At 39.6% G+C, this 27,467-nt stretch overlaps 1 protein-coding gene across 4 annotated transcripts in view; it reads left to right on the top strand.

Moving 5' to 3' along the window:
• REPS2 (RALBP1 associated Eps domain containing 2) overlaps positions 1–27,045 on the top strand; it is a 247,104-nt gene extending 220,059 nt beyond the window's left edge. For all 4 annotated transcript variants that reach the window (XM_060137540.1, XM_060137537.1, XM_060137538.1 and 1 more), the window contains 2 exons: positions 5,738–5,843; positions 26,670–27,045. In XM_060137540.1, coding sequence (XP_059993523.1) covers positions 5,738–5,843; positions 26,670–26,738 — 175 coding nt within the window. In that variant the 3' untranslated portion in view covers positions 26,739–27,045. The remainder of the gene's footprint in view (positions 1–5,737; positions 5,844–26,669) is intronic.
• The last annotated feature ends 422 nt before the right edge of the window (positions 27,046–27,467 follow it).

Genomic DNA, 27,467 nt, shown 5'->3' with positions numbered 1-27,467 from the left:
TTGTCTGTATGACGTTCTCAGTGTGGCTGGGATTCTGTTTCCCTTCCCTCCTCATGTTTGGCAACACTGGAATATCTTTGGGGTTGATGATTGGCATCTCTAATGAAAACCTACCATTTCCAAGAAGAGAAAAGGCAGTATAAACTCACTTCTTAAAAGCTGTACTCAGAATTCCGTGGGAGAAATCAGGGCCCAGTGTGAAGGCTAAGAAGATTTTTCTCATCTAGAGACCCCAGTTTATATTCCTTCAAACATTGGTTCAGTTGCTTGAACATAAACCAGGTAACAGTCACTCACATAACATAGAAATTAACTACTTTCTTATGTAAAAGTCTGAGTTGGTGAGTGGTCCAGAAGAGTACCTGCCCAGAACCCAGGTACCTTCTGTCGTCTTGTTTTAGATCCCTGTGAGGGTTGCCTTTATCCATAGGGTTGGAGGTGGCTCACCTCTAACATGTTCGTGTTCCAGGTCCCAGGAAGGGGAAAGGAGCAAATGGAGAGAAAACAGATTACTTTTAAGGGCATGACTCAGAAGTGGCATACATCACTTCTCTCGCATCCATTTCACCCAGACTGAGTCATGTGGCCTCATCTACTTGCCAGGGAGACATGGAAATGCCACTAGTTTCTAGTTGCATGGCCATGTGCCTGGCTCAACCTGAGGAGATGCTACTGAAAACAGGAAGGCATGAGAAGAGGATTGGAGGACAGTCTGCCACAGAACCTTCAGTGGGTGAGCCTCACAGTACGCAGTTCAAAACCGAGAGATCGCCTGACGTACAACAGCAGCAGGCGAAATAAACACCTTGCTGTTATTCCCTTATCTTCCTCCTTGGAAACCAGGCCACTTAGAGCCCACCTTGGAACAGTGAGTAACGAAGTTAGGAGAACCTGGAGAGACAAACTCTAGAAGCAAGTCTTAAGAGGTGAGGCAAGTTAGACACCTTTACTGAACCCTTAGGTTTTTGGGGCCGGATACTGTCTTTGCGTTACTTAGGGCTCATTTGGTTGTAAAACATAAAGAGCAACTTGAGCTAGCAAAACCCTGTTCATTATTATAAGAGTACAGGGGTGACTCATGGAAACCAGGAGCACGGATGGATGGGAGAGAGGACTGTATACCTGTTGGCTGTCCTCCTGATTCTTCTCTATTTTCTGTCATTTTTATCTGTGAAGACTTCTCAACCACCTTCAGCTCCAGATGTTACATTCTCACTGTGCAGGGCCTAGGCTAAACCAAACTCTTAACCAGGACCCATACATCCCTGGGAGAGAGAATCTGGTCAGCTTACGACAGGCCGGGATCCGTTCAAGTGTGAAAACAGAGCTGAGCGTTTCTTAAGACAAATAGGACTGTCTGCCTGGGGCGCATCCCTGTGGAGGGAGGGGGAGGGGATGGAGACAGTTCCCAGAGGAGGGGAAACTGTTATAAGCTGGCACACTTAGCGAAGTATTTGTTTAAGTAGGGGCATCCAGTTCTGATCAACATGTATTTTCATAAAACTTTTGGGCTTCCCTGGTGGCGCAGTGGTTAAGAATCCACCTGCCAATGCAGGGGATACAGGTTCGAGACCTGGTCTGGGAAGGTCCCACATGCCTCGGAGCAACTAAGCCCGTGTGCCGCAACTACTGAGCCTGCACTCTAGAGCCCGCGAGCCACAACTACTGAGCCCACGTGCCACACTAGAGCCCGTGCTCTGCAACAAGAGAAGCCACCACAATGAGAAGCCTGCACGCCACAACGAAGAGTAGCCCCCGCTCGCCGCAACTAGAGAAAGCCCACGTGCAGCAATGAAGACCCAACGCAGCCAAAAATAAAATATAAATAAATAAATTTATTAAAAAAACCAACCCTTTTTGTTTTGTAATAATTATAGATTCATAGGAAATTCAAAAATAGTATAAAGAAGTCCTGTGTATCTTTCACCTAGTTTCTCTCAATGATTGCATTTAACCTAACTATAATATAATATCAAAACTAGGAAATTGACGTTGGGACAGTGTATATGTATAGTTCTTTGCCATTTTATCACGTGTGTGTGTCTTGTAACCACCACTGTAATCAAGGTACAGGAGTCACCCTTACCCCATCTTCTTCTTTACTCCTTACCCATGGTAACCATTGATCAGTTTCCCATCTCTATAACTGTCATTTTCTGAATGTTATATTCATAGAATCACACAGCATGTGACCTTCTGAGTTTGGCTTGTTTTCACTTGGCATAATGCCCTTGATATCTGTCCAAGTTGTTGTATAAATCAATACTGCTAAGCAGTATTCTATTCTATGGGTGTACCACAGTTTGTTTAGCCATTCACCTTTTGAGAGACATTTTGTTTGTGTCTAGTTGTCGAGTATTACAGATAAAGCTGCTGTGAGCATCTGTGTACGGGTTCTTGTGTATACGTAAGTTTTCATTTCTCTGGGCTAAATGTCCAAGAGTGTGATTGTTGGGTTGTGTGCTAAGTGTATATTTAGTTTTTAAAGAAGCTGCCAAGTTGTTTTCCAAAATGGCTGTACCATTTTATCTTCCCACCAGCCAGCACTGTATGAGGTTCAGTGTCTCCACATCCTCACCAGCATTTGGTATTGTCACTGTTTGGTTGTTTTTTTTTTGTCACTGTTTTTTAAATTTAGCTGTTCTAATATGTGTGTAGTGGTATCCCACTGTGGTATTAATTTGCATTTCCCTAATGGCTAGAACATCTTTTCATGTGTGTATTTGCCATCATGTGTCCTGTTTGGTGACATGTCTCTTCATCTCCTTTGCCCATTTTCTAACTGAATTGTTTTTTAATGTTGAGTTTTGAGAGTTCTTTATATATTCTAAATACAAATCAATGTGGTTTGCAATGTTTTCTCTCAGTCTGTGGCTTGTTTTTTCATCCTCTTAAAAGAGTCTTGCAGAGCAAAAGTTTAAAAATTTTAAGGAAGTCCAACTTACTTATTTCTTTTCCTTTTATGGATTGTGCTTTTCTTGTCACCTCTAAAATCTCTTCACTAAGCTCTAGGTCCTGAAGATTTTTTCTCTTACGTGTTCTTCTAAAAGTTTTATAATTTTACACTTTACATTTCAGTTGGTGATCCATTTTGTGTTAATTTTTATATAAGGGGTGAGATTTGGGTCAAGGTTCATTTTTTGGCCTATGGATATTGAATTGCTTCAGCACTTTTGTTGAAAAGGCTGTTCTTTCTCCATTGACTTGCTTTTGCACGTCTGTCAAAAATAAGTTGGTTGTACTAGTGTGAGTCTATTTCTGGGTTCTTTATTCCGTTCCATTGATCTATGTGTCTTTCCCTCTGCCAATACCACACAAGATAGTAGTGAAGATTAGTATCTTCATTACTTCACCACTTGATAACTATAGCTATATGTCTTCTGTTTTTCCCACTTATAATTATTTTTCAAAATTGTTTAGCTATTCTGATTCCTTTGACTTTCCATTTGATTTTAGAATAATTTTGTCTTGAGCTACAAAAATCCTACTGGGATTTCTATAGGAAATCTGGGGAGAGTTGACATCTTTTACTATGTTGAGTTTTCCAATCCGTGAACATTTCTCTATTTATGTAGATCCTATTTTATTTTTTTCATCAGTGTTGTATAGTTCTCAGCATGTAAATTACATATATGTTGTGATATATCTAAGAAAATCAGCTTGAGTCTTTATAAATGAAGTTGTATTTTTGATTTTCAGGTGTTCATTGTTAGTATATCAAAATACTATTGATTTTTGTAGATTAATCTAGCTTGCAAATTCACTTCTGTCCTTACTGAAATCACTTGTTAGTTCTAGGAGTTTTTTATAGATTCCTTGAAATTTTCTACATGGACCGTCGTGTCATCTGCAGATAGGGACAGTTTTGTTTCTTTCTTTTCAATATTTGTACCTTTTGTTTCCTTTTCTTGTATAATTGGGCTGGCTAGGACTTCCAGCACTATGTTGAAAATAGTGATGAGAGTAGAAATTTTTGCCTTGTTCCTAAGCTTAGGGGGAACCATTCAGTTTTTCATTAAGTATGATGTTAGCTATAGTTTTTTTGGTAGAGGTTCTTTATCAAGTTGAGGAAGTTCACCTCTATTAATAGCTTTCTGAGAGTTTTTATTATAAATTGGTGTTGCGTTTTATCAGGTGCTTTTTCTACATTAGTTGATATGATCATTTGATTTTTTCTTTCACCTGTTAAGATGGTGAATTATATTGATTGTTTTTTGAATATTGAATCAGTCTTGTATCTCTGGAATCAACTCCTCTTGGTCATGATATATAATTTTTTTATATTGCTGAATTCTATTTGCTAATATTTTATTAAAGATTTTACATCTGTATTCAGGAGGGATATTGTGTCTAATCTTCTGTCTTGTTAGGTTGCCCCTTTCCAAGTCCTTTGGCTAGAGAGAGCAGAATTGTGGGGAGGCTTTATATTATCTGCTCTCATTGGCATTGATGGGATGCATGAAGTGAAAAAAGAAAACCCAGGGAATTCATGGCTATTCTTTCCCTGGGTACTGAGTTCCCTAGCTGGTTTGCCTTCTTCACTCCACTTCACTTCACTTTGCAGAGTCATCTTATATTATTCTGTATATTATGTCCAGGGTTTTAACTGTATTTAGTGGAAGGAATAGAGAGAAGTGTGTCTACTCCGTCTTATCCTGAAACCAGAAATGCAATCTATATCTTGTAAAAAATAGATTTTGAAGCCTCTTCCCTGCCTATTTATGGGTTAAAAAATATTAATCTTTCAACTTGTTGGGGAGGGAGCATGCCTTCTACAGGTGAGCAGAGCGGCTAGCATAGTGTGTATTCGCAGTGAACAGTCACCAGATCTCTCTAGTGGTCACAATGCATTCTAGTTCAGTCGCTCTGGCCTGGAACCCTTCTCCCAGTGATTACAAATACGTTTGTTTTTCTAGGGGAACTTAGATTGCCCTTTTGCTCTGAGGATTCAGTATTTCTTGCTGTGGGATATAAGGATATAGGTTCTACAACCACATTGACAGTTTTGAGGGGGAAAGAGGGTGCTAAGAAAAATTAGGGCCAGACAGGCAGTGTAAGCAGAGACGGTAATGGGCTGGGTGGGATGTGTGGTCCCCTTAGTTATACCTGTTCTGTGAATTTACTCTTGACTTAATTTGGGAAGACTAGTATTAAAACATTTTTGTGTTTTTCTCAAGTGCCACAGAATGTATGTTGGTGTATGCACATGCGCACACGCACTCACACACATACACACTCAGGCATTCATGCCAAATAATAAAGAAATAAAAGAGAGGTATGTAGGCTGGCTAAGTTAATGTAGGATTTTTTGCTAAAGGGAATATTCTTCTATTCTTTTCCTTCACACTTGTCCGCGGGGCCACTTGCAGTTCTTTTAAACACCATTAATAATTGCACAAAAAGGGCATTTCAGTTAATGTCGTTTGTCAGGAAGAAATAGTTATTAAAATGTCTTTGGATAAATGGAACGAAGAGTGTTTGAAAAGGCCCAATTCACAGCTTTTCTTCAAGTTATAAAATGGACATTATTTCAGGTGCAAATAATTCATCCCAACAAATTTGTTTCCTTTGGTGTGTGCCTGCCTGCCTGCCTGTGTGAATATCTGATTTTATTTTTGGAGCCCTGTGACATTAGCCCCTTGTTAGTTTAGCACTTACTGTGAATCGGAGAGTTCTGACCCACAAGGATCCAGACCTCTAAGTTCTATTTCAGTGAACTTTTTGTACTTTTTTGTAGACAGTCTTCCAAACAGAAGAAGGCTATTCAAACTGCTATCCGCAAAAATAAAGAGGCAAATGCAGTGCTGGCCCGGTTGAACAGTGAACTCCAGCAGCAGCTCAAGGTAAGGAGCTTCCTCAATTTGGATTACCAGGCTTTGTGTCTGTCTGTTGTATTTTGTTTTGACAAACATTGGTTGAGCATCTGGTTCCATTCCTGTTGGTAAGACTTGCTCTTCGTTCTCAAACTCCTTTTGGAAGGCAGAGTTGCTGTATTTAAGTTTCATAGGTTGGTTCTTGTATGCTTAGAGGAAGACTCGTACCTTTAATATGCAGGCTGCATATTGTGTGCTAGTTAAAAAGACAGAGAAGCTATTACAAAGGCTCTTTGAAGCATTCTTTATTGTCCAAGCCTTCTGGGTAAACCCCTCATTTGTTTAGATCCTCCATGAATGATGCTATACTTATTTCAATGGAAGAGGGTGGCCCTGATCCTCTCGAAGGCTAACTCCTGCCCTGGTGTCTTGGAAATGGTTCCATGTCAGCTTCTCAAGGACATTACCCCATCCTCATCGCCTGTTTCTCTTCACCATTAATCTCCCCTGTATTAGTTTCCCAGGGCTGTCCTAACAAAGCGCTACAAACTTGGTGGCTTAAGATAGTAGCAACTTATTCTCTCCCAGCTCTGGAGGCTAGAAGTCTGAATCACGGTGTCAGCAGAGCTATGCTATCTCTGAAGGCTCTAGGGGGGGAATTCTTCCTTTCTTCTTCCGGTTTCTGGTGGTGGCTGGCAGTCCTTGGCTGGTAGATGCATCACTCCAGTTTCTGCCTCTGCTGCCACATGGCGTTTTCTCTGTGTCTCTGTGTCTGTGTCGGAATTCCTCTTTTTATTGTGCCCTCTTTTTATAAGGATACCAGTCATTGGGTTAGGGCTCACCCTAATCTAGCCCAGTCTCATTTCTAACTAGATTATATCCACAAAGACCCTATTTCCATAGAAGGTCACATTTATAGGTACGGGGGGTTGGGAGTTAAACATATATTTTCGGAGCACCCACGACACCCCGATTCTATGCTGGATTATTGCCACCCACACATAAACATGCTCTGGTGTTGTCCAGTGTAGTGACGCCACATCCTCCTTCAGCTGCTGCCCCGTCTCTCTGGTCTCCTTTTCACAGCCAAGTTTCTTAAGAGTTGTTTTCATTTATTGTTTCTCATTCCTCACCAGCAGTTTTCTCTCCCTCCACTTCGTTGTGGCTTTCATTCTCCTCCGCTTACACCCCTCTTACAGCCAAATTCAGTGGGCCTGTTTTAACATTATTTGGATTTTCAGAAAAATCTCTGCCATTGACCGTTGACCATTCTTTCCTCTAAATGTCCTTTCTAACTGGTTTTTGGGATATCATACTTTCCTTGTTGTCCTTCTACTTCACTGGTGATTCCTCTTTAGCAATCTCTGCCGTCCCTTCCTTTTTTATTTTCTCTTTCGTTACTACCCTGCTTCGCCCTAATTTTTTTTTTTTTTTTGGCTGCGCCATGTGGCTTGTGGGGTCTCAGTTCCCAGATCAGGGATTGAACCCAGGCCATGACAGTCAAAGCCCGGAATCCTAACCACTAGACCACCAGGGAGCTCCCCCTAATATTTTATTATGAACATTTTCAAGCATACAAGAAAGTTGAAAGAATCATACAGTGAATATTTTCATAGCCACCACTTCAGTTCTACCATTCACATCTCGTTATACTTGTTTTATCACGTTTTTCTATCCCTCTTATCTGTCCTTCAGTCCATCTTATTTTTAACATGTTTTCAAGTAAATTGCAGACATCTGTATGCGTCCCCTAAATATTTTAACATGCATATCATTAACTAGAGTTCAATATTTTTACAAGTTTTTCTCATGTTGTAAATTTTACATACAATGAGTGTACAAATCTTAAGTGTACACTTGCTGACTTTTAAACAAATGCATCTACTTATGGATCTCAACCCCCTATCAAAGATATAGCACATTACCATCTCCCCGGAAAGCTCCCTCATGCTCCTTCCCAGTTAATTTCTGCCCCACTCACATAGAGGTAACCACTATTCTAAACTTCTTAGGCCATACTGTTGCCTATTCTGTAACTTTATGTAAATGGTGTCCTCTGACATGTACTTTTATGGAAAGCTTCTTTCACTTAGTATTATGTTTTTGAGATTCATTTTCATTGTTGTATGTCTCAGTAATCTGTTCCTTTTTATTGCTGAGTGGTATTCTATTGAGTGAATATGCTGCAATTTGGTTATCAGTTTTCCTATTAGTGGACACCTGAGATGGTTCTAGTTTTTGCTATTTTGAATAAAACTACATTCTTGGATAAGTCTTTGTGTGGGAATATGTTCTCATTTCTCTTGGGTAAATTTCTAGGATTAGGATTAGTAGGTAATATGGTGATTGTGTGTAATTAGTTTTAATAGAAACTGCTAGAGCTTTTCCCAAAGTGGTTGTAGCGTTTAGTACTCCCACCACTACTGTGTGAGAATTCTGGTTGTTCCTCATCCTCGCCAACACTTGGTGTTATTGTTTTAATTTTTAGCAAGTCCTGTGGTGAGATAGTTTTTATTTTGCATCTCCTTAGCACTTTTCTATGTGATTATTTACTTTTCATATATTTTATTTTATGAAGTGTCTTTTCCAAATATTTGGCCATTTAAAAATCATTTTCAGCCGTTTTTTTGGAGTTGTAGGTAGATGCTTTTTATATATCTTGGTTACCAGTCCTTTGTCAAGGTATATATTTTATGAATGTTTTCTTCTAGTCTTTGTTTTGCCTATTAATTTTTTTAACTGAATCTTTTCATGAACAGAACTTTTTAATTTTGATAAAGTCTGATTTATCATTTTTTCCTCTTATGGTTTATTAACTTTCTTCCTATATAGGGAAACTTTGCCTACATCTGAATTATGAAGATATTCTCTTATGTTTTCTTCTAAAGTCTTTATTGTTATAACTTTTACATTTAGATCTATGATAACATTTGTTTTTTTTTAAACTACTTTATTGAGATAAGATTGTACATACCTCAGTAAAGCTGTACATATTTAATGTATGCAACATGATGAGTTTGGAGATAATTATACATCCATGAGTCTGTCACAGTTTATGCCATAAAACTGCCCATCACCTCTAAAAATTCCTCTCACCCTCATTATTAGTATTTATTTTTATTGAAGTATTGTTGCTATAGTTGCTGTACAATGTTATGTAAGTTATAGGTGTACAATATAGTGATTCATGATTTTTAAAGGTTATACTCCATTTATAGTCATTATAAAATATTGACTATATTCCCTGTGTTGTACAGTATATCCTTGTAGCTTATTTTATACCTATTAATTTGTACCTCTTAATCTCCTACCCCTATAATGCCCCTTTCCCCTTTTCTCTCCCCACTGGTAACCATTAGTTTGTTCTTTATATCTGTGAGTCTGCTTCCTTTTTGTTATATTCACAAGTTTGTTGACTTTTTTTTAGATTCCACATATAAGTGAGATAATACAGTATTTGTCTTTCTCTGTCTGACTTATTTCACTTAGCATAATGCCCCAAGTCCATCCATGTTGCTGCAAATGGCAAAATTTCATTCTGTTTTATCACTCACATAATTATCATTTCTTTTATGTGGTGAGAACATTTAAGATTTACTTTCTTAGCAATTTTTAAGTATGTAATACAGTATTGTTAACTATAGTCACCATGCTATACATTAGATCCCCAGAACTTATTCATCTTATGATTGGAAGTATGTACCCTTGCCCAACATCTCCCCATTTCCTGCACGACCCTCCCCTCAGTCTCTGGCAACCACCATTCTACTCTGTTTCTATGAATTTGGCCTTTTTTAGATTGCATATATAAGTGATATCACATGGTATTTGCCTTTCTCTGTGTGACTTATTTCACTTAGCATAGTGCCCACAAGGTCCATCCATGTCACAAATGGCAGAATTTCCTTCTTTCTTACAGCTGAATACTACCCTATTGTATGTATGTACCACATCTTCTTCATCCATTCGTCTGTAGATGGAAATTTAAGTTGTTTCCATATCTTAGCTATTGTATCAATGCATAATGCTGCAGTGAACATGGGAGTGCACATATCCCTTTGAGGTCCTGATTTCATTTCCTTTGGATACCCAGAAGTGGGATTGGTAGATTATATGATGGTTCTTTTTTTTTAATTTTGAGAAACGTCCATACTATTTTCTGTAGTTGCTGGATCAATTTACATTCCGACCAACATTGCACAAGCATTCCCTTTTCTCCACATCCTTGCCAACACGTATCTCTTATCTTTTTGGTGATAGCTATTCTAACAAGTGTGAGGTGATATCTCATTGTGGTTTTGACTTGCATTTCCCTGATGATTAGTGATGTTGAGCACATTTTCATGTAGCTGTTGGCCATTTGTTTTAGAATGTTGTCTTTCCGTTTTTATTTGTTTCAAGATATTTCTTTGATTCCCCTTTTGACTTCTTCTTTGACTCATTGGTTGTTCAGGAGTGTTTTGTTTAATTTCCACATATTTCTGAATTTTCTAGTTTTCTTCCTGTTACTGATTTCTAGTTTAATAACTTTGCAGTTGCTAAAGGTACTTGGTATGATTTTGATATTCTTAAGTCTGCTAAGACTTATCTTGTAACCTATCATATGATATATCCTCAAGAGTATTTCATGTGCGCTTGAGAAGAATATGTATTCCGCTTCTGTTGGCTGGAATGTTCTGTATATGTCTGTTAGCTCCATTTGGTATAAAGTATAGTTCAAGTCCAACACTTCCTTGTTGATTTTCTGTCTGGATGATATACCCACTGTTGAAAGTAAGGTATTGAAGTCCCCTACTATTATTGTATTGTTGTCTATTTCTTCCTTCAGACCTTTTAGTATTTGCTTAATATATTTAGGTGCTCTGATGTTGCCTGCATGTATATTTACAATTGTTATATTTTCTTTATGAATTAATCCCTTTAACATTACATAATGACATTCTTTGTCTCTTGTTATAGTTTTTGGCCAAAAGTCTATTTTGTCTGGTAAAAGAATAGCTACCCTGTTCTCTTTTGGTATCTACTTGCATGGAATATCTTTTTCATCCCTTCATTCTTTCTTATGTGTGACTGTAAAACTGAAGTGAGTCTCCTGTAGGCAGCATATAGTTCAGTCTTGTTTTTTAAATCCATCCAGCTGCTCTATGCCTTTGGACTGGAGAATTTAATTCACTTACATTTAAAGTGAATATTGATACATAAGGATTTACGAATACCATGTTACTATTTTCTGGCTATTTTGTAGTTCTCTTGTTCTTTTCTTCCTCTCTTACTGCCTGCCTTTGTGAATTGATGATTTTCCATAAAGGTATGCTTTGATTGTCTTCTCTTTATCTTTTGTGAATCTACTCTAGGTTTTTGTATTTGCTTTGTTGTTATCATGAGGCTTACATAAAATATCTTGTAGATATAACAGTGTATTATATGCTGATAACAACTTAACTTGGACTGTGTATAAAAACTCTACCCTTTTACTTCCCCCTTTTTGTTTTTGATGTCATCATTTACTTCTTTTCATATTTTGTATTCATTAACAATTTATTGTAGCTACAGTTATTTTTAATATTCTTTTCCTTTAACCTTTATACTAGATTTAAGTGGTTAACACACTACCATATTCAGTATTAGAGTATTCTGAATTTGACTATATACTTAACTTTACCCCAGTATATTGTATGTTTTCATGTTACTAATTAGTGTCCTTTCATTTAGCTTGAAGAACTCCTTTCTACATTTCTTGTAAGGCAGGTCTAGTGGTGATGAACTCCCTCAGCTTCTGTTTGCCTGGGAAAGTCTTTCTCTCTCCTTCATTTCTTAAGGATAACTTGGCTGAATAGCATATTCTTGATTGGCAGTTTTTTTCTTTTTCTTTTAGCACTTTGGATTATCATCCCACTCTCTCAAAGGGTGCCTGCTGAGAAATCCACTGATAGCCTTATGAGAGGTCCCTTTTAAGTTACAAGCTTCTTTTCTCTTACTGCTTTTAAGATTTTTCTCTTTGTCTTTGATTTTTGACAAATTTATTATAATGAGTCTTAAAGAGGAACTCTTTTTTAAAAAATAAATTTATTATTTTATTTATTTATTTTTGGCTGCATTGGGTCTTCGTTGCTGCGCGCAGGCTTTCTCTAGTTTCGGCGAGCAGAGGCTACTCTTCATTGCAGTACCCACGGGCTTCTCATTGCGGTGGCTTCTCTTGTTGTGGGGCATGGGCTCTAGAGCACAGGCTCAGTAGTTGTGGCGCACGGGCTTAGCTGCTCCGCAGCATGTGGGATCTTCCCGAACCAGGGCTCGAACCCGTGTCCCCTGCATTGGCAGGCGGATTCTTAGCCACTGTGCCACCAGGGAAGCCCAAGAGGAACTCTTAAGTTGAGTTTGTTTAATGATCTGTGAGCTTCATGAACTTGGATATCCATATGTCTCCCGAGATTTGGGAAGTTCTCAGCCATTATTTCTTCAAATAAGCTTTCTGCCCTCTTCTCTCTCTCGTCAACTTCAGGAACTCTCATAATTCACAAACTGTTTCTTTTGATGACATCCCATAGATCACGTACCTTTCTTCATTCTTTTAAATTCTTTTTTCTTTGTTCTTCTCTGACTGGATAGTTTCAAAATCCCTGTCTTCTATCTCAGATTCTTTCATTCTGCTTGATCCATTCAGATGTTGATGTTCTGTATTATATTTTTAATTGCATTCATTGCATTCTTCAGCTCCAGAATTCCCGTGTAGTTCTTTTTTATGATTTCTATCTCTTTGTTAAACTTCTCATTTTATTCGTGTAGTGTAGTTTTCCTGAATTAATTGACTTCTCTTTCTGTGTTTTCTTGCAGCACATTGAGTTTCCTTAAAATAGCCATTTAAAATTCTTTATTGGGAAAATCATAGATCTCCATGTCTTTGGGATTGGTTACTGGGAAATTGTTGTAATTCTTTGGTGGCGTCATGTTTCCTTGAAGTTTTGTGTTGCTGTCTTCACATTTGAAGTAGCAGTCACATCCTCCAGTCTTTACTAACTGCCTTCAGGAGAGAAATACTTTCTATCAGCCCTATTAGAGATTCTGAGAATTTCTCAGATCTTCTATGGGTACACTTGCTCAACATTTCTTGTTCCTTCTTGTGGCAGAATTCTTAAGCTTGTATGCCTTATTCTGATCCTGCACAACACCAGGCCAACTGCTAACAGCCTCCCTTTTGTTTCCCAAAGATGGCACTACAGCTCAAATTTGTGGTCTCTCATGGTCCACACATTTGGGCCAGCAAAGCTTTCTGTATGTGCTCAGTCAGTCATGCTGCTGTCATCAGGAATGTGAACAGGAAGCTTGCCACAAGTTGGTGGTGTGTGTAAGTCCCATGGAGTGCTGAGAGTGCCCCATGGCCAGTTGGAGGATCCCCAGGGGCTTATGGGTGGGCTTCTTGATGGAGTCCCTGGACACATTAAGTAAGATCCACGTTCCTTTAATCCTCTTTTGAGAGTCCTGTTTGCCACTCTCCAGCCTCTTCCCCCCCTCCCCACCCCCCAGTCATGCAGTTCACAATTCAGTGCTCTGGATGGGGCGAGACAGGAATGAGCCTCTTTGACAGTGTCCCACACAGCCAGGGAAACTGGGTGCTCACGTATGTGCTCTTCCTTCCCCCATGAGAGAAATCATAGGCCAAGATCTTTTTTAGTCCTAAGCTGTGCTGCTTTGTGAGAAGGTGATGTGAGTAGTCAAACAGTTCTTCTTACCCCCCGCAGTGCATCTAGACTTGTATTATTTTTCTCTAGCATTGTGCTGGAACTTCTCTGCTTGAAACTTGAACTTCCACAAAGGCTGTTTCATCTGTGGGTGATTGTCTAAAACAGTGTTTTCCAGGGTCTCTTGGACTGTGGCCGAGAGGGGCTAGAGCTGCTTCATGGTCCCCTGCTGGGTCCAGAGCCAGAACTGAGGTCTGTGTGCCTATTACCCAATGCATGGCTGGACGAGACTCCTCCTGGGTCCCTTGGTGTATGGTGCTGGATCCCAAAGCTCCCAAAAAGGCACTTTGTCTGTGAATAGAGGCCAAATTGTTATTGGCAGGGGGATATGGACGAAGGATGTCTTACCCAGCCGTGCCGCTGGCATCACACCTGGTAGTTCTATTTTTAATTTTTTTTTTTTTTTTTTTTTTTTTTTTTTTTTTTTTTGCGGTACACGGGCCTCTCACTGTTGTGGCCTCTCCCGTTGCGGAGCACAGGCTCCGGACGCACAGGCTCAGCGGCCATGGCTCACGGGCCCAGCCGCTCCGCGGCATGTGGGATCTTCCCGGAATGGGCCACGAACCCGTGTCCCCTGCATCGGCAGGCGGACTCTCAACCACTGCGCCACCAGGGAAGCCCTCTTTTTAATTTTTTAAATGAATCTCCATAGTGTTTTCCATAGTGGCTGCACCAATATCTATGATACATTTTGAATTAAGTTTTTTGTATGCTGTGAGATTAGGGTCAAAGTTCATTTTTTTCCATACCAGTATCATTAATCTAGAACCATTTGAAGAACAGAGTTTCTTTTCCTCCTTGGATTACTCTGGTGCCTTTGTCAAAAATCTAATGACTGTATAAGTGTGATTTATTTATGGGTTCTTATTCCACTCTATTAACCTATTTGTTGATCTTTTTTTTAACATCTTTATTGGAGTATAATTGCTTTACAATGGTGTGTCAGTTTCTGCTTTATAACACAGTGAATCAGCTATACATATATATATATATATCCCCATATCCCCTCCCTCTTGCACCTCCCTCCCACCCTCCCTATCCCACCCCTCTAGGTGGTCACAAAACACCGAGCTGATCTCCCTGTGCTATGCGGCTGCTTCCCACTAGCTATCTGTTTTACATTTGGTAGTATATGTAAGTCCATGCCACTCTCTCACTTCATCCCAGCTCACCCTTCCCCCTCCCCGCATCCTCAAGTCCATTCTCTAAGTCTGAGTCTTTATTCCTGTCCTGCCTCTAGGTTCTTCAGAACCATTTTTTTTTTTTAGATTTTATATATATGTGTTAGCATATGGTATTTATTTTTCTCTTTCTGACTTACGTCACTCTGCATGACAGTCTCTAGGTCCATCCACCTCACTACAAATAACTCAGTTTCATTTCTTTTTATGGCTGAGTACTATTCCATTGTATACATGTGCCACATCTTCTTTATCCATTCATCTGTCGATGGACACTTAGGTTGCTTCCATGTCCTGACTACTGTAAATAGAATTGCAATGAACATTGTGGTACGTGACTCTTTTTGAATTATGGTTTTCTCAGGGTATATGCCCAGTAGTGGAATTGCTGGGTCATATGGTAGTTCTATTTTTAGTTTAATAAGGAACCTCCATACTGTTCTCCATAGTGGTTGTATCAATTTACATTCCCACCAACAGTGCGAGAGGGTTCCCTTTTCTCCACACCCTCTCCAGCATTTGTTGTTTCTAGATTTTTTGATGATGGCCGTTCTAACTGGTGTGAGGTGATACCTCATTGTAGTTTATTTTTGTTTGTTTGTTTGTTTTTGCGGTACACGGGCCTCTCACTGCTGTGGCCTCTCCTGTTGAGGAGCAACAGGCCCCGGACGCGCAGGCTCAGCGGCCATGGCTCACGGGCCCAGCCGCTCCGCGGCATGTGGGATCTTCCCGGACCGGGGCACGAACCCGTGTCCCCTGCATCGGCAGGCGGACCCTCAACCACTGTGCCACCAGGGAAGCCCCTCATTGTAGTTTTGATTTGCGTTTCTCTAATGATTAGTGATGTTGAGCATCCTTTCATGTGTTTGTTGGCAATCTGTATATCTTCTTTGGAGGAATGCCTATTTAGGTCTTCTGCCCATTTTTGGATTGGAGTGTTTGCTTTTTTGATGTTGAGCTGCATGAGCTGCTTGTAAATTTTGGAGATTAATCCTTTGTCAGTTGCTTCATTTGCAAATATTTTCTCCCATTCTGAGGGTTGTCTTTTCGTCTTGTTTATAGTTTCTTTTGCTGTATAAAAGCTTTGAAGTTTCATTAGGTCCCATTTGTTTATTTCTGTTTTTATTTCCATTTCTCTAGGAGGTGGGTCAAAAAGGACCTTGCTGTGATTTATGTCATAGAGTGTTCTGCCTATGTTTTCCTCAAAGAGTTTGATAGTTTCTGGCCTTACATTTAGGTCTTTAATCCATTTTGAGTTTATTTTTGTGTGTGGTGTTAGGAAGTGTTCTAATTTCATTCTTCTACGTGTAGCTGTTCAGTTTTCCCAGCACCACTTATTGAAGAGGCTGTCTTTTCTCCATTGTATATTCTTACTTCCTTTATCAAAGATAAGGTGACCATATGTGCATGGGTTTACCTCTGGGATTTCTATCCTGTTCCATTGATCTATATTTCTGTTTTTGTGCCAGTACCATACTGTCTTGATTACTGTAGCTTTGTAGTATAGTCTGAAGTCTGGGAGCCTGATTCCTCCAGCTCCGTTTTTCTTTCTCAAGACTGCTTTGGCTATTCGGGGTCTTTTGTGTTTCCATACAAATTGTGAAATTTTTTGTTCTAGGTCTGTGAAAAATGCCAGTGGTAGTTTGATAGGGACTGCATTGAATCTGTAGATTGATTTGGGTAGTAGAGTCATTTTCACAATGTTGATTCTTCCAATCCGAGAACATGGTATATCTCTCCATCTGTTTGTATCATCTTTAATGTCTTTTCATCAGTGTCTTGTAGTTTTCTGCATACAGGTCTTTTGTCTCCTTAGGTAGGTTTATTCCTAGGTATTTTATTCTTTTTGTTGCACTGGTAAAGGGGAGTGTTTCCTTAATTTCTCTTTCAGATTTTTCATCATTAGTGTATAGGAATGCAAGAGATTTCTGTGTATTAATTTTGTATCCTGTGACTTTAACAGATTCATTGATTAGCTCTAGTAGTTTTCTAGTAGCATCTTTAGGATAATTTATGTATAAGTGTCATGCCATCTGCAAACAGTGACAGTTTTACTTCTTCTGTTCCGATTTGGATTCCTTTTCTTTTCCTTCTCTGATTGCTGTAGCTAAAACTTCCAAAACTACGTTGAATAATAGCGGTGACAGTGGGCAACCTTGTCTTGTTCCTGATCTTAGAGGAAATGGTTTCAGTTTTTCACCATTGAGAACGATGTTGGCTGTGGGTTTGTCATATATGGCCTTTATTATGTTGAGGTAAGTTCCCTCTATGCCTACTTTCTGGAGGGTTTTTATCATAAATGGGTGTTGAATTTTGTCAGAAGTTTTTCCGGCATCTCTTCAGATTATCATATGGTTTTGATCCTTCAGTTTGTTAATATGGGGTATCACATTGATTGATTTGTGTATATTGAAGAATCCTTGCATTCCTGGGATAAACCCCACTTGATCATGGTGTATGATCCTTTTAATGTGCTGTTGGATTCTGTTTGCTTGTATTTTGTTGAGGATTTTTGCATCTATGTTCATCAGTGATATTGGCCTGTAGTTTTCTTTCATTGTGACATCTTTGTCTTGTTTTGTTATCAGGGTGATGCTGGCCTCGTAGAGTGAGTTGGAGAGTGTTCCTCCCTCTGCTATACTTTGGAAGAGTTTGAGAAGGATAGGTTTTAGCACTTCTCTAGATGTTTGATAGAATTCACCTGTGAAGCCATCTGGTCCTGGGCTTTTGTTTGCTGGAAGATTTTTACTCACAGTTTCAACTTCAGTGCTTGTGATTGCTCTGTTTATATTTTCTATTTCTTCCTGGTTTAGTCTCCGAAGGTTGTGCTTTTCTAAGAATTTGTCCAGTTTTTCCAGGTTGACCATTTTATTGGCATAGAGTTGCTTGCAGTAGTCTCGTAGGATGCTTTGTATTTCTGTGGTGTTTGTTGTAACTTCTCCTTTTTCATTTCTAATTTTATTGATTTGAGTCCTCTCCCTCTTTTTCTTGATGAGTGTGGCTAATGGTTTATCAGTTTTGTTTATCTTCTCAAAGAACCAGCTTTTACTTTTTTTGAGCTTTGCTATTGTTTTCTTTGTTTCTGATTCATTTATTTCTGCTCTGATCTTTATGATTTCTTTCCTTCTACTAACTTTGGGTTTTGTTTGCTCTTCTTTTTCTAGTTCTTTTAGGTGTAAAGTTAGATTGTTTATTTGAGATGTTTGTTGTTTCTTGAGGTAGGATTTTATTGCTATAAACTTCCCTCTTAGAACTGCTTTTGCTGCATCCCATAGGTTTTGGATCATCGTGTTTTCATCGTCATTGGTCTCTAGGTATTTTTTGATTTCCTCTTTGCTTTCTTCAGTGATCTCTTGGTTATTTAGCAGTGTATTTTTTAGCCTCCATGTGTTTGTATTTTTTTACAGATTTTTTCCTGTAATTGATATCTAGTCTCATAGCGTTGTGGTCAGAAAAGATACTTGATAGGATTTCAGTTTTCTTAAATTTACCAAGGCTTGATTTGTGACCCAAGATATGATCTATCCTGGAGAATGTTCCATGAGCACTTGAGAAGAAAGTGTATTCTGTTGTTTTTGGATGGAATGTCCTATAAATATCAATTAACTCCATCTCGTTTAATGTATCATTTAAAGCTTGTGTTGCTGTGTTTATTTTCATTTTGGATGATCTGTCCATTGGTGAAAGTGGGGTGTTAAAGTCCCCTACTATGATTGTGTTACTGTTGATTTCCCCTTTTATGGCTGTTAGCATTTGCCTTATATATTGAGGTACTCCTATGTTGGGTACATAAGTATTTACAATTGTTATATCTTCTTCTTGGATTGATCCCTTGGTCATTATGTAATGTCCTTCTTTGTCTCTTGTAATAGTCTTTATTTTAAAGTCTGTTTTTTCTGATATGAGTATTGCTACTCCAGCTTTCTTTTTATTTCTATTTGCATGGAATATCTTTTTCCATCCCCTCACTTTCAGTCTGTATGTGTCCCTAGGTCTGAAGTGGGTCTCTTGTAGACAGCATATATACCGGTCTTGTTTTTGTATCCATTCAGCCAGTCTATGTCTTTTGGTTGGAGCATTTAATCCATTTACATTTAAGGTAATTCTTGGTATGTGTGTTCCTATTACGATTTTCTTAATTGTTTTTGGTTAGTTATTGTAGGTCTTTTCCTTCTCTTGTGTTTCCTGGCTAGAGAAGTTCCTTTAGCATTTGTTGTAAAACTGGTTTGGTGGTGCTGAATTCTCTTAGCTTTTGCTTTTCTGTAAAGGTTTTAATTTCTCCATGGAATCTGAATGAGAACCTTGCTGGGTAGAATAATCTTGGTTGTAGGTTTTTCCCTTTCATCACTTTAAATATGTCCTGCCAGTCGCTTCTGGCTTGCAGAGTTTCTGCTGAAAGATCAGCTGTTAACCTTATGGGGATTCCCTTGTATGTTATTTGTTGTTTTTCCCTTGCTGCTTTTAATATTCTTTCTGTGTATTTAATTTTTGATAGTTTGATTAATATGTGTCTTGGCGTGTTTCTCCTTGGGTTTATCCTGTATGGAACTCTCTGTGCTTCCTGGACTTGATTGACTATTTCCTTTCCCATCTTAGGGAAGATTTCAATTATAATCTCTTCAAATATTTTCTCAGTCCCTTTCTTTTTCTCTTCTTCTTCTAGGACCCCTGTAATTCGAATGTTGGTGAGTTTCATGTTGTCCCAGAGGTCTCTGAGACTATCCTCAATTCTTTTCATTCTTTTTTCTTTGTCCTGCTCTGCAGTAGTTATTTCCACTCTTTTATCTTCCAGGTCATTTATCTGTCCTTCTGCCTCAGTTATTCTGCTATTGATTCCTTCTAGAGAATTTTTAATTTCATTTATTGTGTTGTTCATCATTGTTTGTTTGCTCTTAAGTTCTTCTAGGTCCTTGTTAAACGTTTCTTGTATTTTCTCCATTCTATTTCCAAGATTTTGGATCATCTTTACTATCATTACTCTGAGTTCTTTTTCAGGTACACTGCCTATTTCCTCTTCATTCGTTTGCTCTGGTGGGTTTTTACCTTGCTCCTTCATCTGCTGTGTGTTTTTCTGTCTTCTCATTTTGATTAACTTACTGTATTTGGGGTCTCCTTTTCGCAGGCTGTAGGTTTGTAGTTCCTGGTGTTTTTGGTATCTGCCCCGTGTGGCTAAGGTTGGTTCAGTGGGGTGTGTAGGCTTCCTGGTGGAGACGACTAGTGCCTGTGTTCTGGTGGCTGAGGCTGCATCTTGTCTTTCTGGTGGGCAGGACCACATCATTGGTGTGTTTTGGGGCGTCTGTGACCTCTATGAATTTAGGCAGCCTCTCTGCTAATGGGTGGGGTTGTGTTCCTGTCTTGCTAGTTGTTTGGCATAGGGTGTCCAACACCATAGCTTGCTGGTCGTTGAGTGGATCTGGGTCTTAGCATTGAGATGGAGATCTCTGGGAGAGCTTTTGCTGTTTGATACTACATGGAGCCAGGAGGTCTCTGGTGGACCAATGTCCTGAACTCGTCTCTCCCACCTCAGAGGCACAGGCCTGACACCTGGCTGGAGCACCAAGCCCCTGTCAGCCACACAGCCTTTGCTTTCTTCTGCCAGTTTTCCCCAGGATTCTGCCGGCTCTGGAGCGAGTGGGATGTCCCACCTGGTCTTATCCTGGGCACCAGAAGCTCGTGAAGAGGTGGAAAAATAGTTTGCCCTCTTCTTTTTTTAGTGAGTGCTTGGCCGAGAACCCTTTTTTTTCTAGGGCACCTTGTAAATGGAAAAGCTTATCTGGGTTAGAAGTTCTTGCTGTGGCTGCTGTAATTCATGGTTATCTTGCGTAAGGTTAATTCGCTTTTCGGCCTTAAAAGAAAATTTATTCACCTGATGCCTCACACTGGGCCCATTCCAGCTTCAGTCTGGCCCCTATTTGTTGATCTTTATATTGGTACTACACGGTCTTGATTTCTGTAAGTCTTGAAATCAGGTCGTATAAATTTTTCAAGATTCTCTCTCTAATTGTTTAGATTTTAGAAAACACTCCTCTCAGTGGTTCTGAGTGTGTAAGTATTATGTGTCTTTTGTTAAATTTGTTCCCTTGTTTTTGGTGACACTATTGCAAATTGAACTGTTTCTTAAAATTTCATTTTCTAATTGAGTTTATGAAGGTCACAGAATATAAGGTCATACAGAAAGCAATTATATTCCTATATACAAACAATGAACAACTGATCACAGAAATTTGAAAAACAGTACCATTCATAATAGCTCGCCCCTCCCCCAAATGAAATACTTAAGTATAAATTCATCGTAAAACACAGGATCTGTATACTGAAAACTACAAAATGGTGCTAAAAGAAATCCAAGAAGACCTAAATAAAGGGAGAGACATATGCTGTTTGTGGATTGAAAGACTCAACATAGTAGTGATACTTTTTTCCTCCAAAGTGATCTAGAGATTCATTGCAACCAATCATCAAAATCCCAACAGGATATTTTGTAGATATAGACCAGCCTATCCTGTAATTTATATATAAGGGCCAAGGAACTAGAATAGCTAAAACAAATTTGCAAAAGAAGAACGAAGGTAGAGGAATCACTTTTAGTATCAAGCTCCAGTAATCAAGACAGTGTGGGATTGATGATAGATCAGTGGAGAGGGATTGGGAGTCCTGAAGTAGACCACATGAATATAGGCGTTCGATCTTTGACAAAGGTACAAAATCAATTCATTGAGGAAAGGATGGTCTTTTCAAGAAATTGTTTTGTAGCAGTTGGTCATCCATCTGTAAAAAAATGAACCTTGATCGAAGACCTCACTCCTGATACAAAGATTAACTTGAAATGGATCATAGATGCAAATATAGAACATAAAGGTATAAAACCTGTAGAAGAAAACGTAGGAAAAAGTTATTGTGACCTGGGGTTAGAAATGATGCCAAAAGCACAATCTATAACAAAAAAAATCAATAAATTGGGCTTTATCAAAATTAAAACTTTTACTCTGCCAAAAACACTGTCAAGAGAATTAAGAGACAAGCTACAGACTAGGAGAAAATATTTGCAGCCCACGTATTTGACAAAGGACTAGTGTCCAGGTTATATAAAGAACTCAGTAATAAGAACTCTCAAAGCTCAACCAACTCAATTTAAAAATGGGCAAAGGACGTGAACAGACACTTCACCAAAGAGGATATAAGGACGGCAAGTAAACATGTGAGAAGATATTCAGCATTGTTAGCCATTAGGCAAATGCAAATTGAAACCATGATCACAGACCAGTATACACAGTGATAGAATTGCTAAAACAGAAAATCGTGACAGCATCAAGTGCTGGCAACTGGAACCCTCGTGAATTGGTGGTGAGAACGCCAAATGATACCCCACTCTGAGTAACTGTTGGGCATTTTCTTATGAAGTTATATATACATTTAACCTTGTGACCCAGCAGTTCCACTCCTGGGTATCTACCTTAGTGAAATGAAAAATTTATGTTCACTCAAAAACCTGTACACAAATGTTCATAGCAGTTTTATATGATAGTGGAAACGTGAAAAAAACTCAAATGTCCTTCAAAGGATGAATGGATAAATGGAGTATGATGAAATAGTACTCATCAGGCAAAAGGAATGATACACGTAGCAATTTGAATGAAACTGAAAGTTGTTATGCTACGTGAGACAAGCCAGCGTCAAAGGGTTATGTACTGCATGATTCCTTTTATTTGACATTTTTGAAAAGGCAAAACTGTAGTGCTGGAAAACAGACCACTGGTTGTCAAGGGTTATGCATGAGGTGAAGGTTTGTATATCAGTGAGTAGTTCCAGGGAGCTTTTTGGTTGTTGGAACTGTATTGAACCCTCTTTGTGGTGGTGGTGTCACAAATCTATATGTGTTAACATTTGTAGAACTGTACAATAAAAGAAAAGAAGTCAGTTTTACCATATGATAATAAAAAAATTTGTAAAATGTCGCACTTCGTTCTGTTTTATGGATCTTTGTATGTGACCTCGTTTCTGTTTTGCAGTTTGCTTTTGCCTCCCCCTGCCCCTACCTTTGCTTTGGCGTAGGTCACTATTATCCATTGGTCTCTATATTTGGTAGGACCTTTTAATTGGGAAGCCCATATTCCTCAGTTCTGGGAGTTTTCTTGAATTTTATTGACCTCCCTTCCCCCATTTTCTCTGTTCTCCCTTCCTGGAAGTTTTCAGACACTGGACTTCTTAGTTTGGTTTTCTAATTTTTCTTTTCTAGTTTCTTTCTTTTCTCTTCTTTCTTTTGTCTGTATGTGGAGACATACTTATTTTTTAAACTGTACATCTCCTGTGTTTAATAACCAAGAGTTCATTTTTGTTGTTGTTCTCTGATTCTTTTCAATGGCATCCTATTCTTGTTTCAGTGTTGTAATATCTTCTCTTAATGGTAGTTTTTCTTCTTCCTCAATACTTGCTTTTTTTGTTGTTGTATACACTTCTAATTAGATACTTTCCTTCAATAGCTGATGGTCCTTCTCTGCTTATATTTAGGAGGAGGATGAGAATGCATATTGCAAGTTCATAGCCTGTTGTGGGGCTTGTCAACTTTGAGCTTCATTCTCCCCCAGTTTGGCTGAGCTATAGAGTTGGGGAACCCCCAAAGACAGTGTCATTTGCTGTTTCCTCTTGGTCTGGTTGGAGTCCTCAGGGAGGAGACTCTTGTGCTCTCCTGCATGGAGGGAAGACCTGGTTCAGTGGAGGAGAGGGATCTGGTTCTCAGCATTCAGGGCATTCATTTAACCCCCCTATTTCCAGTCCAATTTCTAGTCCTTAATTGTATCTCTCTATTGCTAATCCAGAGGCCATCTGTTTTACCTTTCAAAGAAGTAAACCTTCAGTGTTCTACCATAGTGGCAGGAAGGATTCGGGGATCTAATTACTTCTGAAGCAGACTTTCAAGCAAAACTTATTTAAGCCAGTCGTCCTCCCCTCTTTCACTCCCACTTTCATAGGTATCTGGTGCTGCCAATTTGAGTTTTCAGGGATTCTTCTATGTGAAATCGGATTGGTTCTTGTTTTATCCCCATGCTTAGCTTGCAGTTCACTTTTCTTTACTTGATCTGTAGAAGTGAAAAAGTTCTAGGTCTAGTGGACAGAAGTCTGAAGAATCATCAAGCAGAGCTCTAGTCATGGCTTCTTAGTCAGTTCCCAGGCTAAGTCAGTTTACAGATACAGAACCCTTGCATAAAGGGGCCTCTGAGTCACCTTTAGGAAGGACCGTACTCTGCAGCCAAAAGTTTATATTGTTAATCTTTCTCCCAGCCCTTCCCAAAGTGTGTGACTGTGCACTGGGGAAAAGGGACTCATCAGATTTAGGGGGGATTACTGGACACAGGCTCTGAACTGATACTTATTCCAGGAGACCCAAAACATCACTATGATCCACCAGTTAAGAGTAGGAGCTTATGGAGGTCAGGTGGTCAGTGGAGTTGTAGCTCAGGTCCTTGTCACAGTGGGTTCAGTTTATCCCCGAATCCACCCTGTGGTTATTTTCTCCAGTTCCATGATGCGTAACTGGAAGAGACGTATTCAGCACCTAGGAGAATCCCCGCATTTATTTTTCCTGGATTTGCTAATTCATTCAGCATTCATCAGTTTGCCTTCCAGTTTACCAATTTTATTGTTATCACCTCTTCCCTTTTGTCTTCCCTGTCCTTGTGTGTCTATGACCATGCACACACCCCCAGTTAAAAAAATTGTTTTAGTAGAGTTGCAGTAGGGAATGAGTTTGGTACATATGTTAAGTTCTGTCTTTACCTGCAGCCTCCATCTATTGGGTTGGCCAAAAAGTTCGGGCTTTTCTGAAAGATGCTGTGGAAAAACAGAACGAACTTTTTGGCCAACCCAATATATTATTTTGCTGAGTGTTGTTACATAATCCTATGGCTTTGAAGGCTATCCAACCTCATAAATTTATGCCTCAAGCCCTATTTCTCTTTCTTCTAAGCTCTAGACATGTATTTACAACTGCTTATTCAACTTTTCTCGTAATATATCTGATACACATCTCAGATGCTTCATTCCCAACCCTCTCCTTGAAATGCCCATTTCTCATCCAATCTTCTTGTTCTCAATTAATACCACACTACCAGCCTCCCACTTGCTCAATCCCAAATTCCTTTCCTTCTTTCCTATATCACCTTCATCAACATCTCCTATTAGTTCTAGATTTAAATTATGTCCAGAATCCATCTCCTTCTCTCTATCTTTATGGCTGCTACCTGATCTAAGCCATTTTCATTTCTCACCTGGTTCCATGCAGTAACCTCCCAACTGCTCCCTGCTTCCACTCTTGTCCTGCTACAATCCATTGTCTACGCAGTAGCCAGTGTGAAAATTCTGAATTCTAAGTTAGGCCGAATGCCTTTCCTGATTCAACGTCCTCGTTGCCGTACACTTTGAATCCTTATTGAATCCATCCACACTCCTTATTCTGTCCACAAGGTGCCTGCCTAACTCTTTGACTTTAGCTCCTGCCAAGGTCTTAATTGTCTCCTCTGCTCTGGTCACACAGGCCTTTTGGTTCATCAAATACACTAAGCTTGTTCCCTCCTTTGGGGCCTTAGCGGTTGCCATTTTATCTCCCTGAATATGCTTCGCCTGTATCTCCATGTGGCTCACCTCTCACTTCATTCAACTCTCTGCTCAGTAGCATCCGCTTTGAGAAGCCTTCCCGGGCACCCTCTCCACCTTTCTCCCAGATCCCCCACATTACTCTCTATTACATCATCTTATTTATTTCCTTCTGAAAGTATCTCGTTTTTTTTTTTTTTCTTTTGACTTTCTTGTTTTTCTCTAGCCATTTGAGTATGAGCCCTGTGAGGGCACTGGTTTGATCTATCTTGTTCCTTGGTGGTATCATCACACCCAGAGCAGAATCGGGCCCATAGTAGATAGATACTCAAAGACTGTTGGATGGTAGGTAGGAGGGTGGGTGAGTAAATGTTTGTTGAGTTCTACGCTACTATTAGCATGTTGTTTCTTCTGGGACGTCTCAGAATTGAGCCTTTATTGTTTTTTTGTTTTGTTTTGTTTTTTTGTTTTTTTGTGTGGTACGCAGGCCTCTCACTGTTGTGGCCTCTCCCGTTGCGGAGCACAGGCTCCGGACGCGCAGGCTCAGCGGCCGTGGCTCACGGGCCCAGCCGCTCCGCGGCACGTGGGATCTTCCCGGACCCGGGCACGAACCCGTGTCCCCTGCGTCGGCAGGCGGACTCTCAACCACTGCGCCACCAGGGAAGCCCAGAATTGAGCCTTTATACAGAATTCCTTCCCACCTTGACTGATTCTACTTCAGAGTGCCTTTACGTGTTCCCATCTCTCCGTGCCAGTAGGTCTGTTTCAGGGCTCAAAGTTTGAATTCCCAAATAGCAGATTGTGGATCCTGTTTTCCACCTTTAGCCAAGAAGTCACACCTTCAGCCATAATTTATGCAGGAACCTGGATGACACTTCGGTGGAAGGACGACCAGTGCCCTTTCTCATCCCTCAGTCCTAATCCAGTATGGTGCTGGAGTGGAAACAAGAGATTGCAACTACAGATGTAGTCCTGATGGCTCGCCTCTCAGTATTAGGGGTCTGCTTTTGCTTTTCTGCTCCCTTCCAATCATTTCTTTAAATTTTTAACATCATTCTGTGCCAGCTGCTGTTAAAACTGAGGGTGAGATTTAGGTGTGGGGGGTGGGGAGGGTTGGTCAATCAGTTTCATTTCATCATCTTAAGAAAGGAGTCGAGAGACTGCAAACTGTGAAGCTTCCTGTGTCCGGTCACCAGCTTTAAATCTGATGCCTCCCAGCCCACTTGTCCTTGAGTCACGTGGCACCTAAATGCTTGTGGGTCCAGTCATAAGTTTCTTTTCAGTATCTGATGAAGTAGGGATGAACCCAGGAAATGACCCCTCTCTTCTCTTTGTTTTGTACAACTCAGGAGGTTCATCAAGAACGGATTGCATTGGAAAACCAACTGGAACAACTTCGTCCAGTCACTGTGTTGTGACCCCCAAGATTCAAGTAACAGTGGGTGACCTTTCCTGCCAAGATCTTTCCTTTGAATGTTTCAACGCAGCTACTTGTCATAGATGTCTGAGACTGTGTCAAAAGCTCTTAGCGGCGGAATATAATCCATATCACCTTTTCTTTTGTGCTTCACGTGTACGTTTTACTGTGGTGGAAAAAATACAACTGATTATCACACTTGAAATTGTAACTATCAGTGGGATTTACCTCCCATTCTTAAGTACTTTCTCAAGGTGTTAGATGTTGCTCCTTACCCAAAACCAATCTTCTAGCAAATAAAAACAATTTAGAGCAGTACTTATTTCAAGAATTTATAACTTGTACAAAACCTTGTAATCCAGTACCTTCAGGATGCTTGTTTTATTTTCGTATGTATATCATATACAGTAGATTGGTTTCCTGAATAATTGTGATTCCAACTGGATAGTCTTTGGCATGATGATAATAAAAACAAAAAGGAGAAGAAAACAAAAGCATCAGCTTTAGACTGGCTCCGTGCCCTCCACCACTACATGCCAAAAATTGCTTCTCTAGTGCCATCTTGATATTATATCTAGCTATAAATAATACATGACTATTGTTTTCTATTGAATGGCAAAGACTTATTCAGTCTTTACACCTCTGTAAAGTAGTAGTTTTGTCCATGATCTATTTAACTTGGCCCAGCTAAGCCGTCAACCCAGACAACTCAGCCCTTTCATGTAGATTT

Source organism: Lagenorhynchus albirostris, chromosome X (genome assembly GCF_949774975.1).
Source record: "Lagenorhynchus albirostris chromosome X, mLagAlb1.1, whole genome shotgun sequence".
Lineage (NCBI taxonomy): Eukaryota > Metazoa > Chordata > Mammalia > Artiodactyla > Delphinidae > Lagenorhynchus > Lagenorhynchus albirostris.
This window is presented reverse-complemented; position numbering and strand designations above follow the sequence as displayed.